At 35.4% G+C, this 24,384-nt stretch overlaps 1 protein-coding gene across 1 annotated transcript in view; it reads right to left on the reverse strand.

Moving 5' to 3' along the window:
* The window catches only part of LOC143254368 (synaptotagmin-15-like), a 32,292-nt gene that overhangs the window by 2,194 nt on the left and 5,714 nt on the right, over positions 1-24,384 (reverse strand). Inside the window, exons 2-9 of the mRNA XM_076509438.1 lie at positions 17,581-17,773; positions 13,325-13,476; positions 12,692-12,908; positions 10,372-10,465; positions 9,201-9,371; positions 3,073-3,079; positions 2,623-2,742; positions 626-811 (exon numbers count right to left, since the gene is read on the reverse strand). Of these exons, the coding sequence (XP_076365553.1) occupies positions 626-811; positions 2,623-2,742; positions 3,073-3,079; positions 9,201-9,371; positions 10,372-10,465; positions 12,692-12,908; positions 13,325-13,476; positions 17,581-17,773 (1,140 nt within the window). The remainder of the gene's footprint in view (positions 1-625; positions 812-2,622; positions 2,743-3,072; positions 3,080-9,200; positions 9,372-10,371; positions 10,466-12,691; positions 12,909-13,324; positions 13,477-17,580; positions 17,774-24,384) is intronic.

Raw genomic sequence — 24,384 nt, forward strand, 5'->3', positions numbered from 1 at the left:
CAGTGTATTTTGTTTAATTGTATTGCGTTTTGTTTATGACTTAAAATTTTATGGTTATAATCCAAGAGTTGGCGGTAGGTGGTGATGATTAGCTGCCTTTCCTCTAATCTTACACTGCTAAATTAGCGACGACTAGTGTAGATAGTCCTCGTGTAGCTTTACGCGAAATTCAAAACAAACCAAACTAATAGCCAATATTAAAACAGGTGAATTAAAAATAATGCTATTAAAATATAAATATTTTGATAACTGGCGGAGGTATACACAAACAATAATGCTACCCAGGTGGTAAAAAGAGAAGAGCAAAAATGGGATTTTTAATATTAAATCACAAATTAGGATAAAATTGAATATTAATCCCATTAAAAACATCATTAAAGCATGCAGCAGCTATAACGCTGTTTTGTTCTAACGTTATTGTGGTCCAGATATTTGACGGTTGCTGAAAGTAGTTTTTTTAGATTGTGGTCTATACGAGTCTCTAAGAAGCCATTTCATTTTCAAATCCATCAAAGATTCGATTTAAGGACTCTCTCAGACCTCGGAAATGTTGTTTGCAAGAAACTAAAACGTTTGACAATCTTATGATGCACAAAAGCTTGTTCATGAGAACTAATTAACAAACCTTTCTGGTTTCCATTTGCCAGAATCACTTGAAGGATCAAACTTGCAGTGCTGACACAATTGGAATCCAGACGAAAGATAAAGGATTCATTGTATTTGGGTTCAGGTGTCTTCTGAGCCACAGAAGATTTCTTCGTTTTCATTGGTTTATTGTCTATCATCAGCGTAAGCTTGACGTAAGAACCTGCTAACATAAATAGTTCAATACAATACAGGCAATAAGTACGTATTTGCCTTAAACTCCAATGGGGAAGTAATACTTCTAAAACATAGAGAAAAAATAATACAGGAATAAAAGTTTTCTGGAATGTTAAAAAGCTCATTACTTATTACACGGTATCATAAATTTTCAAACTTAAATTTTGAAAGTTAATTTGTGCGAGTTTTCAAGTTTTAAACTGTATCTCAATATTCGCATGCCCTATTATATTATAGTAACATCTACTTATCTTATTACATAATACAAGTCACATATATCCATTATATTCTAAAAGTCAAAGGCAGCCATTGTATCTTAATAATTATGTGCTTCCATTATGTATCCTAACAGTCACGTGCATCTTATTATATATTAATAGTCACGTGCATGCATTATATATCCTAACAATCACGTGCGTCTTATTACATATTAATAGTCACGTGCATCCATTATACATCCTAACAATCACATTTATCTTATTATATCTTAATAGTCACATGTGTCTTATTACATAATACACCTTAACACGTCATAATACTCACATACACTTGAAAAGTTTTCTTGACAGTTCATATCAGTTTTATTAAACTGTCCCCGCTGGCTACTAATTTTGCCATAGTTTCGGAAATATTAGAAACTTATATATTCCACTATAATTTGACAAAGGTTGACAAAAATTAAAATTACGTGGTTTAATGCAGGTTAACCAAAAAATAACAAAGTTTATTGTTTACACTTTAAAGAATTACACATGTCTACATTCTAAATACACAAGATGCACCAAAGATACACATGTACACATTGAATAACATATATATATATATATATTTTTTTTCCATATACATATAAACAAATATATGTCCCCCCGATAGTACAGCGGTAAGTCTACGAATTTACAACGCTAAAATCAGGGGTTCGATTCCTCTCGGTTGGCTCAGCAGATAGTCCGATATGGCTTTGCTATAAGGAAAACACACACACACATGTGTATCACATATGTTTACTTATTGATACTGGTCTTTCTCATAAAATTAACATTTGTGAAAGGTGGTTTCGCTGTGTTTCAGGACGGTAGTTTAACTTTTCATGTTCGACAAATATTTATTTATGTAGTTTACCTTCAGGGTTTAAGTCTACAGATTTACAACGCTAAAATAAGGGGTTCGATTCCCCTCGATGGGCTCAGTAGATACCTCAATGTGGCTTTGCTCTAAGAAAAAAAAACACACTCACCTCCAGGGTAACTGTAGTATTAACTTGAAATTATGTGTTTATAGATCTAGACTTAACACATGCTATCAGTTCATAAAGTACAGACTTTTAAACACTGGTAACTACAATTTTAAGGTTAAAATAACTATTTTTAAAGATATAATAAGATGGTACTCCTTATTAATTGCCATCCCAACATCTCAAATGAGTTAACGCGAATTATCGAATCACGTGATTTGAAAATATGTGGCGCTGCGAACGACCTATTAAACGTCAGACAATTAGCATGTTTTCTGCGCCAATGTTTTAAACAATCTAATGGTGGAATGTACGAGTGGTCCTATAAACTAAACTTAATCTGTTCGTATTTAAGGCTTTCATTCTGAAGTATTTTTAAAGTTGCAAAGTGGCTCTATACAGATTTCTTTCTATAATATTAAATCCTTAAGTCAGTTTGATAGGGGTGACCAGTATAAGTTTTATTTAAATTTAAGTTCATTTTATTTTGACTAGTAACACATATAGGTTAACTTTGTATTGACACACACAAACCACACCAATGTTTAAAGAAAAATTGTTTTTCTTACCCACAACTGAGGAATCTTCTGGAATTGGAAGACCTTGGGCCTCAAATATTGTAATGGTTAAACGTTCCAAATTCTGACTATAGGTCAGGCTGACCAGTAACTCACCAAGGTCGGGGAAACCTTCAATTACGAATACTTAAGTTCATCATTCATTAATAATTATACTTGAATTCATCAGTTATTTTTTAATACAAAATATTTTGCAAAAATTAATTTATGTAGGTACTTTTACATAAATAAATATATATATATATTGCAAATTACCTTGTTTATTATAGGATGAGAACCTACATCATATAAAAAAATTAATAGATTACAAAAATCCTAAATCTAATCACGAGTTTTTTTCATCGGTTTATTTACATAAGTTTATCTAGCATCCTCAGGTAAAATACAGGAACTGAGGCTACCAGTTTTTGTATCTCATCTGGTGATAACAAGAACATAAACAAGGATTCTACTACATACAACAGATAAAAACTTATATTTGTTTTAAATAGTACAGTTATTTTAACACATTTTAAGCCTAATCAGCCAGATTAATAATTTTTTACAAGAAGCAAGCATTTGTATGTTGTATAGCGTTTTCATGAATAGACTATTAAGGCAATATTTACGAAAATTCGTCATATCTTTATGAAAAATGTTTAATATGCGGAGTATAAAATAATTTATTGCTATGTTATTTGCAGCCAAAATTGTGGGTTCTGAAAACGCCTGAATGTTTCAAAATTTTTTACTAATTTGTTTCTTTCGAATTAGGAAAATCCTTCAAGTGGTAAACGACAAATATTTAATTTTGTTTTGGTTTAATCATGCTCGAGTTACACCTAACTCGAAAAGGAAAAGGTTGAAATTATAATTTATTCGAGTTGTTTGAATAACGATAATTCCCAACTAAAAGTTTCTGTTAGTCACGCGTGACTTCAAATTCTATTTATTGAATGTTCTGTAACAGTCTTTCGGTTAGTTTGTGGATAATAATAACACTGAAGGAAACAAACAGGTCGCTTAACAGAATACTTGAAAGGACGAAGTTGTAATTTGTAAGATCAAAAGCCAACACATATCTGCGAAACATAAGCAACATCTAAAGCATTCTGATGCTACGAGGGGGCTGGTGGTGTACCCCCCCCCTTAAAATTTGTTAAAAAATACATGAGAAAAAGCTATGAGATTATATCTGAAAGTAAGTTTCAATCATAGCTCAAACAACTGCATAACCGTTCGTGTGTGTTTATCTTATAGTAATAAGTCACATTGTGCTATTTGCTGAGTCCACCGAGGGAAATGAATGGCTGTTCGCATAAAATCCATCAACAAGTTATCATTGTGCTCTAACATTGTATGGCTAGCAAGACTTAAACTTTCAAAAATGTGTATGTTTTATTGTAGCAAAATATTGTATTGTCTACATACAGAGTGGTTATTATTGTTAAATTATATTACCAATTTATAAACTCTGTACAACAATAGTATGTTAGTTATTTCAGTCGTTGACTGTCGTATACTGAAATAACATGTCAGCATACTCCATTCTTCTGGAGTACTTTTTCCACAAACAACTTGCATACAATTTCAATGTTGATAGCAGTATCGTAATTATTATATATTAAAATTAGAGTATTCAGTCTTTCTTCGTTATGTGTACACCTCAGCTGATAATTCAACCGGCGAATATCAGACACCGAAAGTTCACATGAACGTGAACTTAGTGGCAGTGTGCCAAATAATTTCAGTAGAATAAGAATATCCAGTTCACTGAAACACGATTTTAAGAAGTCAACCAGTATCTGTGCCCTGTCCTAGAAAGCAATCTTGTCTTCCACGAATGAAGTTCATCAAAATTATCAGGGGCCCAGCATGGCCAGGTGGATTAAGGTGTTCAACTCGTAATCCGAGGGTCGCAGGTTCGAATCCTCGTCGCACCATCATGCTCGCCCTTTCAGCCGTGAGAACGTTATAATGGGATGGTGAATCCCACTATTCATTGGTAAAAGAGTAGCTCAAGAGTTGGCGGTAGGTGATGATGACTAGCTGCCTTCCCTCTAGCCTTACACTGCTAAATTAGGGACGGCTAGCGCAGATAGCCCTCGTGTAGCTTTGCGTGAAATTCAAAAACAAACAAAACAAAATTGTCAGTGTTTGACCAATCTCCCCTGAAGAAATGTTACACAGCCTGTCTGATGTCAGTGATAGAAAACTCTTATGTGAATTTTGACGGTGTAGGTTTCTAAATCAAAACTACTCGCTTTACGTGTACATCAAATCTGGAGGAAATATTACCAATAACGTAATCAAGGGAAGGAATGGTTACTGTTTTATTTAAATAATCCTCCGCGGAACTATATTCTGCATTTGCACGTAGGGTGCTAACTTTAATATTAGATTAATATTACATCACAAAAATGGAGGCTTCGGTCGAATCCCCCCCCTTAACCCCGTGCGTGAAAATGTTGCTGAATTTTATTTCAGTAAATAATTTTGAATAAATCGATTTTACGGATGTGTACCACTCTTAATGATGAAACTCAGCTAAAAGTACAAGAATCAACCAGTTATTACACAAAAGTTCCTTCCAGGCCCATCCAATATACAAGTGTCTGCTCTGAGTGTGCACGTACATGAACAGAACGCCCTTCGGGGAAGTTGCGTGCTGCACAATGATTCGTGAAGAGGCCACGTGATATAACATTACCCTCTTAAGGAATCGGTATGAACAGGAGGGATAATGAGTAGAAAATGACTAAGTTCTGTGTAAAGAACAATGAATAATATATGTAGTGGAAAACCTATACAGATGAATCTTCTTAATTCGAACCTAGGTGCTGAACACTCTACAACAAATAGAGATTAAAGAAGTGATTTTTAGCAAAGACCTTCCAGTTAAAACGTCACGCTTTTAAACCACTTTTAACCCTGTATCTCGTTTACATGTGCAAAATAAATTCTTGACTATCTCTTCGAAAAATGTTTCACATCAAGCTGGACCTTTCTACATCTTAAAATTATCAATTCTAGAATAAAAAAAAAAGGAAATATGTTTTTTTTTCTTATAGCAACATCGGGCTATCTGCGATGTCCACCGGGAACTGAACCTCTGATTTTTAGCATTGAAAATTCGACAACTTATGGTTGTCCCAGCGGTGTGCGACAGAAATATGGTGTGATTTGAAATTCTCGCAAAACTACACGAGGGTTATCTGTGCTAAGTGGAAGGTAAGTAGTCATCACCACCCACCACCAACTGGTGTTAGGCTAGTCTTTTACCAATGAATAGTGGGATTGACCGTCACATTATAATGCCCCCCCACGCCTGAAAGGGAGAGTATGTTTCGTACAATGGGGATTCGAACTCGCGACCCTCAGATTACGAGTCGAGTGCCTTAACCACCTGACCATACCGAGACAAAGAAATATGGATTAAATAATTGAATTATTTATACAAGAATGAATTTAAGGTTTTTGAGGCAATACCAGTTTGAATAATTCAGTTGGTGAAAATGCTTGTCTGTCTTTCCAAGTTTATGATTTTGTATTTAATTAGGGACGTACAAATAAATAAATAAAAACACCAGTTTGTGAGATATACCTGTGAAAGGTTAACCATGAGGATGCATGAACCTGAGAGCGTAGAATTAAGATAAGTATTACGTTTGAGAATTTGTAAAAATGTACATCTGATATAAAACTTAACTCTGAGAATATATGAAAGAGTGCAAGACTAATATAAGGATTGACTTTGAGAATCTGTGAAACTAAAACTGTACGACTACTGTAAAAGTTAACTTTCAAAATATATGAAACTAGGTGGGTGGAACTAATTTAAGGGTTAACTCTGAGAACATATGAAGCTGACAGTGTAGAACTAATATTTAGAATACTCTGTCGTGGAATCGGTCGTGTGAAATTCAGAGGTCACTAGGTGTATTAACTTGAAGTCAGTGTAATTTTAAATATTCAAATTATGGTATTTACAGTTCACCTGGACATTTAGTAATAAATAGAATACTTATGCAGCTAACTCATATATACATATATATCCTCTTGGAGCAAAAAATTGATTTTCTTATAAGTCTTATTGATATATTTTTCCCTTTTGTTCTTAGGTTTTGTGTCTTGATATGTTTACTTAAACCTTTGTGTAAGGAATGTGTTTTCCTTTGTTTTAGTTTGTGATAAAGACACAAGATGGCGGAAAATATCGTTTGTTGCTGTTAAAAACAAGAGAGTATCCATTTTATTGGATTAATCAAGCGAAGTGACTTATACAGATTGGAAACCAATGAATTAGTCTTATAATATAGAACAACACTAAACTTTTCTTCATCATTTGGCCAAAGTATCAGCCTACTTACGAGTTAGCCACGAGGAGTTAGTTCTTTTTAAACACGTGATCTGACAAGATATTTTATCATAATTGTAAGTGTGTGTGGGAGTAGCATGATATATTCTAAAAATTGATATGTAAATCTGAGATTCAGACTTGGTCTCTTTCGTTTAATTTGGTGACAAAATGGTGGGGAAAGTAATTTCAATGAACAAGTAAAGTTCTGGGCTTATAATGCTGAAAGTGATGGTTCGATATCCGCAGTTGGTACAGAGAAGACAGCATATTGTGTTTCTTGACGCATAAACAAAACCGAAGAATGAAATATACAAGCAAAATGATCAAGGATTATGGCACCGCCCTCGGTGGACATTTTTTTAACTTCTCTAACCGTATTTCTTACACTAAATACTAGCCGAAACTGCATCGGTCACTAACGTTTTTGGTGATTTATTACCTCCAGCGGTCGACATCCAACATAGGTCTTTCACCTAGGCGTCTTTGTCGCCCCCTGACGGAACAGCCGTAAGTCTATTATTTGCATCGTTAAAATCAGAAGTTTGATTCCCCTCAGTATACATAGCAGATAGCTCTATGTGGATTTGCTATAAAGAAAACACACAAATACACGCGTCTTGGTCTCTGTTGTTTTATTGTTTAGTTCTGAAGGCTCACGTGCTCGTGTCTGTTGGTAAAGAGGACCCGACAAATTTATATCCTCGTTAATTGTCTCAGTATCTACTTTCTTTCTCGTCACAACAGTTGGAGTACGATTTTCAACAAGTTCTTTATGAATTAACAGTTCTCTCATGGTTTTCGGTTAACAGTTCAATATGTTTTGCAGTTTCTGTTAACCTTTTATTGATGGAAATTTCTTTCCTCAGAATTTTGGGCCCTGCATGGTCAAGTGAAAATGAAACCGTGTTCATTTGGAATTTTTCCTGATGTGCCAACTTTTACATTTCCATAAACTGTCTAGTGAAATCAATGTGTTTGAATATTACTTGTTTAGTGTTTATTTATATCCATGAATCACTAACGGCATGACAAAGTGGTTAATGCACTCAACTCCTATGATGGGTTCGAATCCCCATCATATCAAACATGCTCGCCCTTTCAGCTGTGGGAGCACTGTAATGTCACGATCAATCCCACTATTTCTTGGTAAACGAGTAGCTCAAAAGTCGGCGGTGGGTAGTGGTGACTAGCTGCCTTCCCTCTAGTCTTACACTGCTAAATTAGGGACGGCTAGCGCAGATAACCTTCAAGTAGCTTTGCGCGAAATTCAAAACAAACCAAACCAATCTTTCTCATTCCTTCACAACATTTTATTGTACTGTTTTCAAGTTAGGTATTAAATTTAACGCTCAAGTTGATAAATATTTAATTTATATTAATTTTGAAAACAATGAAATGAATACATTTTGTTTTCAGGCTTAGCGACAATGCTAGGTATCTGAAACACAAATTTTATGATTTTATGAACCTGGCGATTAAGAGTATAAAGTCCAATAACACAATCTAAAGTTAAGCTCTATTACTAAAACTTAGTCCCTTCAGTGGCACAGACTTACACTAGAAACTGGGTATGGTTTTGTTTCGTTTTGAATTTCGCGCAAAGCTACTCGAGGGCTATCTGTGCTAGCCGTTCCTAATTTAGCAGTGTAAGACTAGAGTGAAGGCAGCTAGTCATTACCATCCACCGCCAACTCTTGGGCTACTCTTTTACCAACGAATAGTGGGATTGACCATCAAATTATAACGCCCACACGGCTGAAAGAGCGAGCTTATTTGGTGCGACGGGGATTGGAATCCGCGACCCTCGGATAACGAGTCGAGTGCCTTAACGTAGCGAGTTTCGATACGTATTATCAGTGCTAAAGATGACACCTGAAGAGTGATTGAAAAAGACATCTTATATCAATTTAAAAACAAGAAAAAAGAATTCACCTTTGATGTGTCCTGAAGAAGTAAGTGAAAAATAGTTATTTTTTCTGATACTGATGACCTCTGTGACGTTACTAAACTAAATCTTTATATAATATTCGCTCAGTTATACTGAGCATTCTCAGATTGATCCTGAAGAAGAAAGGTCTGTTTCAGCTTTATCAAGACTTCTCGGACCTACGTTTTTTAGCATGTCAATAATATGCTATTCACGAGTGTGAACAGATATGTCAATAACGGGCTTAACTAACTTTCAATCACTTAAAATTTAAAACAAATGAAAAAGTTTAATTTATCAAACCTCATCTGGATCCTTCTCCAGATCTCTCCAAACAATTGTGTTTTCATTGGTGGTGAAGTCAGTGTCTTTCAGAGGATAGATCACGTGACCTATGAGAGTGTGTCGCTTCCCCTTGTCACTGTCGAAGACGGAAAACTTCAGTGTTCGCTCTTCTATGGCTCTGACGGGTACCTGTTTAATTAAGGGACGATTATTAATATCCGAAAAGTTTTCTTACAAGTGATTCAGATAAATGTGGACTATTGAATATCCCACGTTATTGTATTGATTCCAACCAATCTGATATATTCAGAATGCATCCGTCGATTTATTTTACGAGCCCATCACAGACGCGACACCACCTATAAAATGTTAATGATGTAAAGCCCTGATTATGGTGTAGCATTACGAACAAAAGCGGGTTTGAGCAACTCTACTACCATAAATATGGCGGATGTTAAAAACAAATGTAGATATAAATACGTACAGTGTAAAATATATAAATAAAGTTGCGTGAAATTACACTTTGGATGCTATAAACCCTCACCGAGTTCAATCGACGAAAGTAATTCATTTGTGAGAAAAGCTTATGTATGTTATCTATAAAGAAGAAAATAGTTTATATATTAAGATCAGAGAAAGAGTATATTTGTTTGAAGTTAAACAAAGCTACACAATGAACCCATTGAATTTTCCTGTAGTCAAATATCTCAACTATTCAGTTTCACAAGATTTGGCTGTGTGTAGAAATGACCATCTAGTTTTCCTATAGTCTAATATATCTCCACTATTCAGCTTCACAAGAGTTGGCTGTGTGTAGAAATGACTATAACATTGTATCGTAAAATATTTATCCATCTATTCCTGCGAAAATCTAGGGTGAAAGACAAATAATATTTTTGTTGTGACAATTGCCTTTTTTGGTAAACAAAGAAAATACTGAGAAAAATTCGGCAGATGTCCAAAAAAAGACGGTGAAATGCCCTTCAGAGTGTTACTATTTTGTTGGCAGAAATCAGTCATAACTCCAACCCCAAATAAAGGGACTTTGCTTCGTCCCTACAAACGGGTTATAATTTCGCGCGAAAATTCAGTAAACAAAACTAAACAAGTGTGGATATTGTACCATGCTGTGATTATCATGAACGTAACTTTTAAGCGCACCCCGTCGATCGAGGTTCTATGCTATTACCTGGAAAATGAACTGTTCTTCAAACTTTGGATTACATGTTTTCTTCTTCACTTTTGTTTGAAGGTAACGACGGTCGTCAGGAAGTAGGAAAATTCTGGAAAGAAAATAGAAAACATCGGTTGCATTTCAAGCGAAGTTTGAGCAACTATTAGATTCTGTTAAACGTTTCGACTATTAGATTCTGTTAAACGTTTCGACTATTAGATTCTGTTGAACGTTTCGACTATTAGATTCTGTTGAACGTTTCGACTATTAGATTCTGTTGAACGTTTCGACTATTAGATTCTGTTAAACGTTTCGACTATTAGATTCTGTTGAACGTTTCGACTAATGTATACGTCTTGTATTCAGTGTAATTAACAAGACTTATGAAATGGAAGTACGAAAATAAAGATAAACAAAAATTAACTTTACTATACGTATAATTTGAACTTTTTGTTGCTGTTAGTACTAGGCAAGTTTACTATGGGAAGTTACCACCAATAGTGACTGATTTGCTACTGATGTTACAGTGTTTTATTTAGTAGGTCAAGCGAGTTTACTCGTTGCTACAGCAACCATCGGAAGAAAATGTATTAAAACAACTCGGCAAACAAAAACAAAAGTACTCCAAAGTCAGAGCTATCTCATTATTCGCGAACAAGGTGAATTGATGATTTGTGTACAGTGTAAATACTACACGCGAAAGCGGGTCAACACGAGCTAGCTGTGTTCGGAGCTGAATTCACGTGGTTCATATCGAATAGTGAGATGTATTACTCTCTTACGTAACTTTTAATTATTTTATTTCAGTATTTTTCGGTAGGTGGCTTTCCACCATTTGTAACACGACAAACAAAATATAAACTTACCCATTCAGTTAATACTTCTGTATAAGAATCTCATTCTATAAGTTTATGTGTATTGTGAGTATTCGGTATTATTTAAACTTACCCATTCAGTTAATACTTCTGTATAAGAATCTCATTCTATAAGTTTATGTGTATTGTGAGTATTCGGTATTATTTAAACTTACCCATTCAGTTAATACTTCTGTATAAGAATCTCATTCTATAAGTTTATGTGTTTTGTGAGTATTCGGTATTATTTAAACTTACCCATTCAGTTAATACTTCTGTATAAGAATCTCATTCTATAAGTTTGTGTATTGTGAGTATTCGGTATTATTTAAACTTACCCATTCAGTTAATACTGCTGTATAAGAATCTCATTCTATAAGTTTATGTGTATTGTGAGTATTCGGTATTATTTAAACTTACCCATTCAGTTAATACTTCTGTATAAGAATCTCATTCTATAAGTTTATGTGTTTTGTGAGTATTCGGTATTATTTAAACTTACCCATTCAGTTAATACTTCTGTATAAGAATCTCATTCTATAAGTTTGTGTATTGTGAGTATTCGGTATTATTTAAACTTACCCATTCAGTTAATACTGCTGTATAAGAATCTCATTCTATAAGTTTATGTGTATTGTGAGTATTCGGTATGCTAGATCAATTTACTATCAAAAATGGCTATATGTATAAAAAAACCCATAATTGTAACCAAAATATTACAATTAATTAATTAGACTTGTAGTTATTTACAAACGTTTAAGTGTACAACTACACCACCAGGCGAACTAATTTCATTCGCGAATTGATCTGCTTAATAAAGGAAGTTGACGTCTATCACATGTCTGTTTCATAATGAGATGGGCTGATATCTTTCAGTTGACCACCTTTACAATAAGACTTGACTATTTTTATTACAAGATAACCTGATTTATTTCACGTGAGAATCTAACAATAAGACCAGAATGCTTCCTTCACGTGATCACGAGAGTGTTAGGACTATTCAAAAAATGTATGGGGTATGGGATATGATTCGAGATCCTTCTAAAGTCTGATAGTACGCACCACAGTACGTATTGATATCAATTAACCTATAATAGTCGTTGTCGTTGTGACTCTTATTACGACTCGTTATTGTAAGCTTTATCAGAGTGTTTTTTTTAGTTTATATATTCTCTCACTGTATACAAACAGCTGTGGTCTATAACCATTCACATAATTTTCATTTCTTTCATTCTGAGTAGAGCGTTATTCAGCCAATGCCGGATTCCGATTTCCCATGACACAAAACAAAAATATTTAAGTTATTTTCAATACGAACATATTCAGGTCGGTCAGATAGGTTTTATTTTATCACTCTGATGGGGGATATTGTTATTTGTAACATCAGATTAGGAAAATAAAAACTGACGAAACGAAATAGTGGCTCGGAAAACAATGTTATCCGTCCTTTCTCCGGATTCTGTAGATTGAATTCTAGTTACCTCACAAAGGGATCACAGCAGTTGACGGATCCCAACGTCCTAGAAGGAAAGTTCTTGGCTTTGATTAGCTGGAGAACTAGTCTTTCTTTAACAGCATCATATTCTAAACTGAACCAAAGACGCCCTCTATGGTCATCTGGGAAGATAAAATCCTCTCCAGTGTCGTTGTGGCAAACTTTGTATAGTTCCGGGTTCAATCCACCGAAGAGAGAGGACTCTAAGGGTTGTGATTATTTAGAATTATGTACCGCCATAAAATAACAAACAAACTACAGTTTTATTAAACCGCATGATAAAGTAACACGCTAGTGAGATTTAAGTAATAATAGCTACTTGGTCCACAATGGAGGAATTGCTCTTTAAAAACATTCTACAACAATTCTATATCACCTCATTATCATAAGGTTGTGATTCACCAGAATAATAAAATATTTTATCGTTCACAGATAAATCAAAACATTAGATCTCAATGTAATAAGTTCATTTTTGTATATCGAAAATGTTATTCATGACACACGGTGTTTTCATATAATTGCCTGTTCTTGATAGAATATTGTAGTCTGTCCAGAATATTAATGTAATGCGCATGATACGAAATGTCAAAAAGAACTAAAATTATTACTTTCAACTAACCAGAAGGATCAGATGTTCCACTGTCGATCAAGGAGAGTCTGGACCACAAAATGGCGTCCGGGGAAGAACCAGACGATAAAGATGCTTCACCAGGGCTGTGCTGGACAGGAAGGGACATAGAGGGAACAACGAAATTGATTGGCCGCTCTTGCCTAAAGGTTGCAAAGAAGTGAAAATATTATGTTTAATCACATAAAATTAACATTAATGAATTATTTGTTTTTTATTGTTGTTACAGTTCAAATGGCGAGAATTTTCGAAAAGCTTCAGTGAAAGTACCATAACTCGGGGCGGATATGTTTCTATTGGAACAGTTCCTTCTGGCACAGATCTGCCATTAATTAGACGCTTTCATCATTAAAAGAGAAATTATATCTTATTGTCTCTGGATGTGTGATATTTTCTAAACATTTATACAAGTCCATGTTTAGGCTTCGGAGACAAAACCACAGATCACGAGTTATCTTTAACAACACATTTTTTTTCTCATAATAGATGATTTAACTTGTTATACTCCTTACGTTATAGCTGTATTATGCATACAAACCATTTAATAGTACCCCATTTTGATTTGATACTATAGAGTTATCGGTGTTAGTTGGGGGTGGTGAGACTGCTTACGCCAAACAATAATTTATTGTCATCACATGAAGGTACTAAGACGATTTCAGCAATGATATGGTGATTCAGCATCACATGGCTGTAAAAATCCACGTTTATATTGATTCAACATCAATTACATGAAGGTTATGAGACATCACTTTTATTGACTGCAGTGCTTCATGATCATCGCACAAAAATGTCATACTGAGTGACTCTAGCATTTTTTCATTATTGTGAAACATATAAGACATTGGTTACCTATTGATTCTTCTATTACAACATCATTTTGCTAAGAGTTCAGTGTTTTAAATGTAATGACTTCGGTAATTTTGTGCTGTGATGCTTTCTCTTTTGTAATCAGCGATGGGTTCGTTTTCCTAATTATAATATCCAGTTATACCAAAGAATCCAGGTTTTTACGAATAAAAACAATATCGTATTCTAGTGGTGTAAACGCCTAATAGAACGAAGTAGAGAATTTTTAATGTGTTAAATACAGGAGTGGCGTAAATGTACTCGTATAACCAGGGGCGTAGATCCTGGGGGATGGGGTATACATCCCCCTTCATTTTAGGTGGGGGGTATGGTGCATACAATCATCCCCCCTACAGTTTGGTCTGTTGAATTGTTTTATTGCATCACAGGCCTACAAATTGTGTGTTTGTTCTTGTGATTCTCGTGTTCTTACCAATCGTATTACATAATTAGACCAAGATGTAGGCTTTTTCAGTTGCCAAAATGTACATCTTTAATATAGGCGTGCTTCTAAGCTTTTCGATCTAAGTGATAGTTCATAAGTATAGGTCAGTAGGCCTAAGTATACATGCAAGTATCGTGGCAACAAGATTACTCTGTAACTGCATGTTTACAGCTTTCAGGTTCACGTAATCAGAGATAACCAATTTGCAAATTGAACAGTCCACATAAGTGGTTGCAAAAATCATCCTCCCCATCGGGTGTAAAAAATCTACGCCCCTGCGTGTAACGACCATTTACAGAGTTGCTTAAATGGTACTTGTACAGGATTTCCCCGGTAACACTTTGAGTGTTAGAGACGCATCCATTTGTAGCAGTGTAGTTGATAACTCAGTATTTTAGTTCTAATTTTTTACTTATATGATCCTTAAACAAGTACAGGTATAATGACTTTGAAAATATTCTAGTTGACATCATGGTCAAGAATTACAATATTCTTGAATTATCAACTAAACTTCTAAAAATGGATGCGTCTGTAACACTCAAGCCCCCCAGTAACTCAGCGGTATGTCGGCGGACTTACATCGCTAAAAACCGGGTTTCGATACCCGTGGAGGGCAGATCACAGACAGCCCATTGTGTAGCTTTGTGCTTAATTCAAAACAACTAACACTCAATACGTTACTGGAGAAATTCTGTACAAGTACCATTTAAATGAACAACTTTATCACCAATTAGATGGATTACCCGTTTCCTGAATGGAAGTTATATAGATCCGTGAATAACGGAAGGATTTATCGGAAGAGTTGCTTCCCTTATATGTAAGTGAAACGAATGCAAAGAAAAATAAACGCCCATGAAATCTGCAAACCACAAAATCTGAAACCGCAAACTTGACTGTATCTCCTTATGGACCCAACAAACTTTCATGCTAAATTTGGTGAAAGTCCATCAACAGGAGTTGTGGTAGTGGTAAAATAAAAACGCCCATAAAACCGCAAAATACTAAACTGAAAATTTGTAAGTACCCTCGCATGGACCTAATAGTCCCTCGCTAGTACAGCGGTTAAATCTACAGATTTACAACGCTAAAATCAGGGGTTCAATTCCCTTAGGTGGACTCAGCAGATAGCCCGATGTGGCTTTGTTATAAGAAAACGCACACACGGACCTAATAAACTTCGGTACCAATTTTGGTAAAGATTTATTCACAACCTGTGAAGTAGTTACGTGGACATACAACAATATCATTATATTATCATAGATTAACGTCAGTAAACTTCGTATCAAAATATTGTTTACAAGTCGACTATCGATATTGTACGAGAGTTTAAATTTCTTGATTTCCAAAAGCGTGTGCGTGTGTTTTTCTTATAGCAAAGCCACGATGGACTATCTGGTGAGCCCCTGATTTTAGCGTTGTAAATCCATAGACATACCGCTGTACTAGCGAGGGGACATTCAAAACCGATATTTAAATAAATCCTCAGTTTTAATCTTGTCTCTGTTACGTGACAATTATTCGTGCCAAACTGTTAATTTAAAAGTTTCTTTTTCCCCTTTATGAAATTCTATATTTATTATGAATTACAATTTGTACTATAGATGGATTTTAATACAAATATAAATTAACAGCCTCTAAGCTTCTTGCCTTACTGAGATACAAATAATAAGATAAACTTCACGTGCCAAGCCACGCTCTTTTTATAAGGTATATTCTGTTTTTCAAACAATGTCATTGATTCTCTCTAACGTTTGCTATTGGATTGCTTATAACCAAAAGAAAGAGAAGTGTGTTTGTAATCAAGCACAAAGCTATTCAATGGGCTATCCGTATTCTGCTCACCACGGGTAGCGAAACTCGGTTTCTAGCGTTGCAAGCCCACAGACTTATCGCTGTGCTACTTAGGGTCTAGAAATAGAACATTCCAATTTACTGAATTCTGCGAGGTTCAAATCGTTCACGTGACACATGTTTGATATATTATTTTTAGTTTCATGGTATCACAATATTTACGTGTAGAAGTGTGCGATTTTTAATAAATATTAATTATTACATTTAGCTTGCCAGACTTTGGAATCGGATGAAAAACACAGAACCCGATCGTGTGTGTTTGTCACGTGTCGTATTAGATCTAGAAATAGTATAGAATGATGTATTAACTGGTGTGTATTAGCTTGTTGTTATTTTCGTCTCTTATCCACGAACGGCCATGACCTATTGATGTGACCTAATAAACGGGCTGTTCTAATAGCACCAGCTTTATTAAACCAACCTCGTAAACCAAGATAATTTTCTTGGGTGAGATGGTCAAATAAACATTTTATATCAATGGTATCAGAATCATTATATGGACTTCATAAAACAATATAGCTTTTTTTGGTGAGATGGTAAGATAAGCATTTCATATTAATGATATCAGAATAATTATATATATGTATATATACTTCATAAAACAATATAATTTTATTTTGTGAGATGTTCTGATACACGTTTTACGCTTATATTAACAGAGGGGTCCCCTGCTGGTACATCAGTAAGTCTACGGATTTACAACGCTGAAATCAGGAATTCGATTTCCCTCGGTGGACTCAGCAGATAGCTCAGTGTGACTTTGATATAAGAAAGACACACACACATATCAACAGTGGTGGTAGTAAATGAACTTGAAAAAATAAAACAATTTTCTTTGAAGAGATGACAATATTACTTTAGTTTTTCGAAGTAAAACACAGAAATTATAGAAACATAGACGTTGTAGCGTTTAGTTTCATTGTAAAAAAGAAAAATATATACACAAACTAGCCTAATTAATTAAGCATTTTAATAGTAGGTGGGCTTCTGTTCTCATACTCAATATACCTATGTTTCGTCATCACTATTTAATATTTTGTTACGGATAAACATACTGTTTCTTTAAAATATCGTAATTACTTTGAGACTAGCAGTTACTTACGTTATACAACCATATACTGATGCGTCCGTAGATTTTCTTGAATAACTTGTAGGTTCTCTCCCTAGTTCTTCGTAGCTTCTCTCACGTTTCCTTCGTCGATATATGGCAAAACCGATTATGATCACAACGACCGAAGCGACACCTACTGCCACCAATGTCAGTACAAGAGGATATCCTGGAAAATATGTTGAAACTAAAACGAAAGAAATTTGTTGATCTATAAAAAGTATTTAAAATAACATTCCGAGTGCATTTCTAGTTGAAGGGTTGTTGTAATTGTTTTTTCGCTCGTAAGTTATAGTTAGGTTACAATAAGACAAAACATATCTTCCAGTAAGCCAAATAGTTTGTTTAATTATTTGTTTAAAACAAAGCCACTAAGGCTATCTTCCACTGTCCCTAGTTTTAAACCGCGTACAAGGGTTAAGAAACCTGGCCGGAAGCACTCATCGCCAACTCTTAGGCTATTATTTACCAACAAATAATAGAGTTGACTGTCACCTTATAGCGCACCTCGATTGAATTGGACAGCATGTTCTTCCTCGGGATTCGATTCTGTGACCCTCAGATTTTGCATCAGTTTCCTTAAACACCAGAGCAAAGAAACTACGAATTTAACCACAATACGGAAATAGTTTATTCAACATTATACAACAGAGAGTGTGGGACATATGTAGATACTTAATATTTTGCTCTGAAATAAACATAATAAGTTAAAAAATATGGTTTTATTACCCTTAAATATTCAAAAATATATTACATATTCATATCGCAATGAGTTTTGGCCTTAGGCCTACCTACTTCAGACAAACACTGTTAGGCCTAGTACGACTGAGAGCAAATAAGTCAGCTCTAACTGTGCCAGACTGATGTAGGTCTAAAACCAAGTAGCCCGGCATGGCCAAGTGGTTAAGGCACTCGACTCGTAATCTGAGGGTCGCGGGTTCGAATCCCCGTCTCACCAAACATGCTCGCCCTTTCAACCGTGGAGGCGTTATAATGTGATGGTCAATCCCACTATTCGTTGGTAAAAGAGTAGCCCAAGAGTTAGCGGTGGGTGGTGATGACTAGCTACCTTCACTCTAGTCTTACACTGCTACATTAGGAACGGCTAGCGCAGATAGCTCTCGTGTAGCTTTGCGCGAAATTCAAAACAAACCAAATCAATCTAAGACCGAAACCAGTAGCGGCATGCATATAAATCTACTGAGAGTTTAAGAGTAATACAGTAATACTTATTACTTTTCCGAAATTATTTTAAAATATCACAATGTTTAAAATAATACTTTATTCTAGATTAAATTACAGAGACTAAAAGTGAGTCTCTAAAAGACAATAATTTATTGTACACTAAACCACACGGATCAAAAACGGGTCGTATAAAGGAATAACGTGTTCAACAGTAAACTGAAAGGCTAAGGATTGGTTACAGGAAGAAAATATCGAATTAAACTAAAGCCACCAAGACTAATAGAACTTTACAATAAAGGGACACATTGCTACTCAGTAACCTACAAAGACTAATAGATGTTCACAGTAAGGAAATAACGAATTTCATAGGAAATAGTAAAGACTAAACTTGTTGGGTATTCCACATTAAAAATCACAGAGAATAAGAGTGGATCATGAATAAAAGACGTGGTACATACATTCAAAACGCAAAAGAAAAGAACACGCAGTAGTCAATATTCAGGTAATTAACAAAATATGTATTGCAGAAGGCGGCTAGTTTTGAGCTTGCACGAAATAAATGAATCGATAAAACTAGCATATTAAGCCCGAGAAAGAAGGGAACTTCGAGAGATGGAGAACGTGACGTACTTTGGTTGGTTTTCTTTTATCAGTAATAATGAATGTTTTCTGAAGCGTCAGGTCTGGTAATTTGATATTACATACTTCTGAACGTGTAAGTGTTGTGTACAACTTTGACCATTATAGAAGTAGCAGGATTTTCAGTCTGGTTTTATGGTGTCAGCTGATACTGTAATCAGCTTGTAATATTCGTATAGACGATATGTAAGAAAGGTGATTCGGTGTCATGGTGTCAGATTTCCTTGATGACAAGAAACCCACTCGAAATAAAAATGAACGGCTGGTATGGGTATCAACACTTCTACTAATAACGCAGAAAACAACATTTTTGACCTGAAGATGACCTAGGAAGGTCGAAAGTTTGTTCTCTGCAATCAGTTTGTAGTGTTACACTAGGTACTAAGAAACGATGAATGAGAAGAGAAACGTTTTGATGTTTTGTTGCATCTGAGTGTCAAGTGTTTTGAATTTCGCGCAAAGCTACTCGAAGGCTATCTGCGCTAGCCGTCCCTAATTTAGCAGTGTAAGACTAGAGGGAAGGCAGCTAGTCATCACCACCCACCACTAACTCTTGGGCTACTCATTTACCAACGAATAGTGGGGTTGATCGTCACATTATAACATACCCACGTTTGAAAGGGCGAGCATGTTTGGTGCGACCGGGATTCGGACTCGGATTATGAGTCGAACGCCTGAACACACATGGCCATGCCGAGCCGTTGCATCTAATGTCGTGATCAGTTTGTAATATCGTACAAAAAACAGGAATAGACGATATGTAAGGAAAACGTTTCGATTTTTCGGTGTCTGCTAATTCTGTGGACAGTTTCCAACGTCGTACTATAGACAGTAAGAGACGATTTGTCGGATTGTTTGGTTTGTTTTATTTTGAATTTCGCGCAAAGCTATACGAGGGCTATCTTCGCTAGCCACCCCTAATTTAGGACTACTCTTTTACCAACGAATAGTAGTATTGACCATACCATTATAATGCCCCCACAGCTGAAATGGTGATCATATTTAGTGTAACGGGGATTCGAACCGGCGACCTTAACCACCTGGACATGACGGGCTGACTTATTAGAAATGCACTTCGTAGTTGTGGTGTCGGATGATGCTGTCATTGTACTGTAGACAGTAAGATGTGTAAGAAAAAATGTTCAGGGAAAACACAGAAAGTAAATTGCGTAATAGACATTGTTTTTGAAATTATTATTTTTTTTGTGAGAAGCGTTTAAGCCAGCTGTTTCGGCTAGCTTACTCACGAACATTGTCATAATATCAATTCCATCTCAGGATTTACGATACTCGCATGGCTGATCGATGAAATTTCCAAAGGCAATACAATAATTGCTATGCATTTGATTGACTTTATAAATCCCGTTTCTAGTAATCTATTTCGCAAATGCTAGGGCAACGTAATGATCACTGAAAAGCATCCGTAAAAAATGTTTACACCTTGAGCTAGAAAGTGAAAATACGGATGTGTCAATGAATAACAGACACTTCACAACACTAATTTTTTTAAAATGTTTCTCATTGAGTAACAAACAGGCCACAATTTAATAATGAAAAAGGGTATTACTACGTAATAAATACGTCATAATAAAGAAATAAAAATGTATGTTACTGGAGAAAATAGGTCACAATATAGTAATGAAAGCATGTGTTACTGGGTAACAAATACGTCAAAATGTAGTGACAGCAGAGGTTGTCATCGGGTGACAATACGTTCCAATGTCGAAAGACACGTGTTACCGGATGTTAAATGTGGAAAACAAATCTGTCACAACGTGAATATACAACTCTATTCTCAAGTAAATCTTTGTTGTGAAACGTATGTTACATACTACATGTATAAATATGCACTTCTAGATAAAATGGGTCACAAAGCTTGTTGGTTTTGTTTGTTTTTCAAATTTCGCACAAAGTTGCACGAGAGCTATCTGTGCTAGCCGTCCCTAATTTAGCAGTGTAAGACTAGAGGGAAGGCAGCTAGTCATCACCACCCACCGCCAACTCTTGGGCTACTCCTTTACCAACGAATAATGGAATTGATTATAACATTATAACGCCCCCACGGCTGAAAGGGTGAGCATGTTTGGTGCGACGGGGATTCGAACCCGCGACCCTCAGAAACGTTGGGTGGTGATGACCAAAACAATCATTATAAAATGTGCCCCCCTCATTAGCACAGCGGTATGCCAACGAACTTATACAGTCGAAAGCCTAGCTTCGAAACCCATAATGAATAGGGCACAAATAGCTCATTGTGAGGCTTCATGCTTAACAACGAACAGTTTAATCAAAGTGTAAATAAGCATAAGTTATTATTGATACAAGGGTATGTTTCACGGCATAACTGTAAAATGCCACCAAACTAACTGTTTTACAGACGCAGTAAGTTGTATCAAATTGAACGAAACAAGCTTTGTTTGGTTTGGTTTCTTTTGAATTTCGCGCAAAGCTACACGAGGGCTATCCTTAATTTTGCAGTGTAAGACTAGAGGGAGGCAGCTAGTCATCAACAGACACCGACTACTTTTGGGTTACTCTTTTACCAACGAATAGTGGGATTGACCGTCACATTATAACGCCTCCACGGCTGAAAGGGCAAGCATGTTTGGCACGATGGAAATTCGAACCCGCGACCCTCGGATTACGAGTCGCACGCCTTACGCGCTAGGCCATGCCAGGCCTATTAAATCATACTCAGAAGAGTTTACGCACATTTTACTTGTAAAATTGCTAGTAAAATTATTATTATATTTCTGTTTGAATAGTTTGAGGTTCTTTAGAATCTTTAAAAATTAAGAGTTAAGTTTAGTGGGAAAATAACATTTTTGTTTATGAACGTAACGGTTTATTCGGTAAATTCCATAAGTGTTTAGAATATTAATACTTCACTATTATCGAGAATGGTACTAACACTTCAGCCATGTTCATGTTTGCGAGCACATAAATGCGCTTTACAGAAAACGCTTTTGAGGATGAACATGAAACCTTTTGCGTGGGTAACGTTCTCAAGTAATCAAAATACTATTTTAAAACGAGCACGTGTGCACACGAAATGAATAATATTACCAGTTTTTTTATTTTGTAAACGAAATTTCCAGTTCTTTTTTTAAAGATTATAATAAAACACATTATTAAAATCTGAGCCAACGTGCTTCGTTTACAAACATTTACTGGGCATATCCTTCGCTTTTAAACATTTCAAAAAAAAAATCTGTTTTTTTTTTGTTGTTGTTAAATGGTGAACAATCATGAAGTTGGTTGTCGTATTACTGTAATTTTCTCAAATCTTTGGAATGCAATAGAATATTGCAAAACAACCATAATTGTTGCCGCAGAGCAAGGTATGCAGACATTAGTAAACATTTATATGTATTATTTGGATAAGAGTAGAAGAGTTTCGTTTTCTTTGAAACACTGTGATATGCTGTAGAGCACCTAGTGGAGAAAAACAACAACAAAAAATAAGAAAGACTTTAGTTTATTTTTTAGAAAGTTTTTTTTTCTTCTTGTGTTTGTTGAAGATGATGTTTCGGGCTCCATCTGGTCCTTCTTTAGGTCTGAAGTCTGAAACGTTTTCACCAACACATACAACAATACAAGCCAGAAGTTTTTGAATTTCGCGCAAAGCTACAAGAGGGTTATCTGCGCTAGCCGTGCCTAATTCAGCAGTGTTAGACTAGAGGGAAGGCAGCTAATCATCACCACCCACCGCCAACTCTTGGGCTACTCTTTTCACCAACGAATAGTGGGATTGACCGTCACATTATAACGCTCTCACGGATGAAAAGACGAGAGTGTTTGGTGCGGCGGGGATTCGAACCTGCGACTCTTGGATTACCAGTCGAACTCCTTAACCCACCTGGCCATGCCGGGTTTTCTGAGGTCAGCTTTTCAAAAACTGGTTGCGAAATACCTATAAAACTTACACTGAGAAGGTCTTATACTGTAGAACTCTCTCAGTGAGACGGAGGTAAGTCTCTGAATTTACAATGCTAAAAATAAAGGTTCAATCACATTAGGTTCCTTTTCTCCAACGAGCTGCTTGTTCACCATTAATCTACTGTACAACATAAAGTATAGGCCAGACAGTATGTGATCTAGCTAAACCTAAACTTCTTATTGTATCTTAGACATATTTATTTTATCTACGTGAGCATGTACAAGACTCCAATAAACCTCTTACTTTGCTATAAAAATATAATAATATTTTGAGAAACTTCACAGTAATGGCAAAAATAGCTGCAAGGGAAGCCTCGTGGTAGAAAAACCAATAACTGATATTAAATAACTTCTAAATCAGCACGTATATAAACGGTATATAACATTAGAAAGATATCTTAAGGTTTCTAAAGTTTACCTCGTTCGACTTTTCTAATATGAAAACGTGGCTCTGTTGATTTTAAGCATTTTGTTCCTGGAATCATATTTATTACGTCTTACGTCTATCTGGTTTGATTTAGATATATATGTGTATATATCTTTTTTTTTGACGTTCATTTTGACATCGTGTACCACGAAGTAGTTTTGTTGCTTATATATTAAATTTATAGGGTCGTGAATCTAATTTTTACCACGAAGCTCTGACGACAGCTAAGTTAACGTCACGCACTGTTTTTCGATCGATCAGAGCGCACAGACAAGAATCACGTGACTGTTAAGGGGGGGGGGTTATGTCGATGGCTAGTTTAATTGGATGTCTGTTTATCATAAATAACTCTTTGTAAGAAAACAAAGTGTTCCCTGTCCAATTTTTGGTTTTAAGTCTTTGTACGTTTTACACGTTGAGAAAGTGCTTTCTCACGTGGTTTTAACGGTAACATAGTTTAAACATTCTTTAAACCTGATACTTGTATCTCATGAACAAATATAATTGCAATATTAGTGCTTGTTTGTCCGGAGGTTATATTTGTTTTAGAAGAAAACAAATTATTGTTAATTTATAAAGAGAAGTCTCGTGGAATTTTACTTACAGTT

This window comes from Tachypleus tridentatus, chromosome 6 (assembly GCF_004210375.1).
Source record: "Tachypleus tridentatus isolate NWPU-2018 chromosome 6, ASM421037v1, whole genome shotgun sequence".
In the NCBI taxonomy this organism is placed as follows: domain Eukaryota; kingdom Metazoa; phylum Arthropoda; class Merostomata; order Xiphosura; family Limulidae; genus Tachypleus; species Tachypleus tridentatus.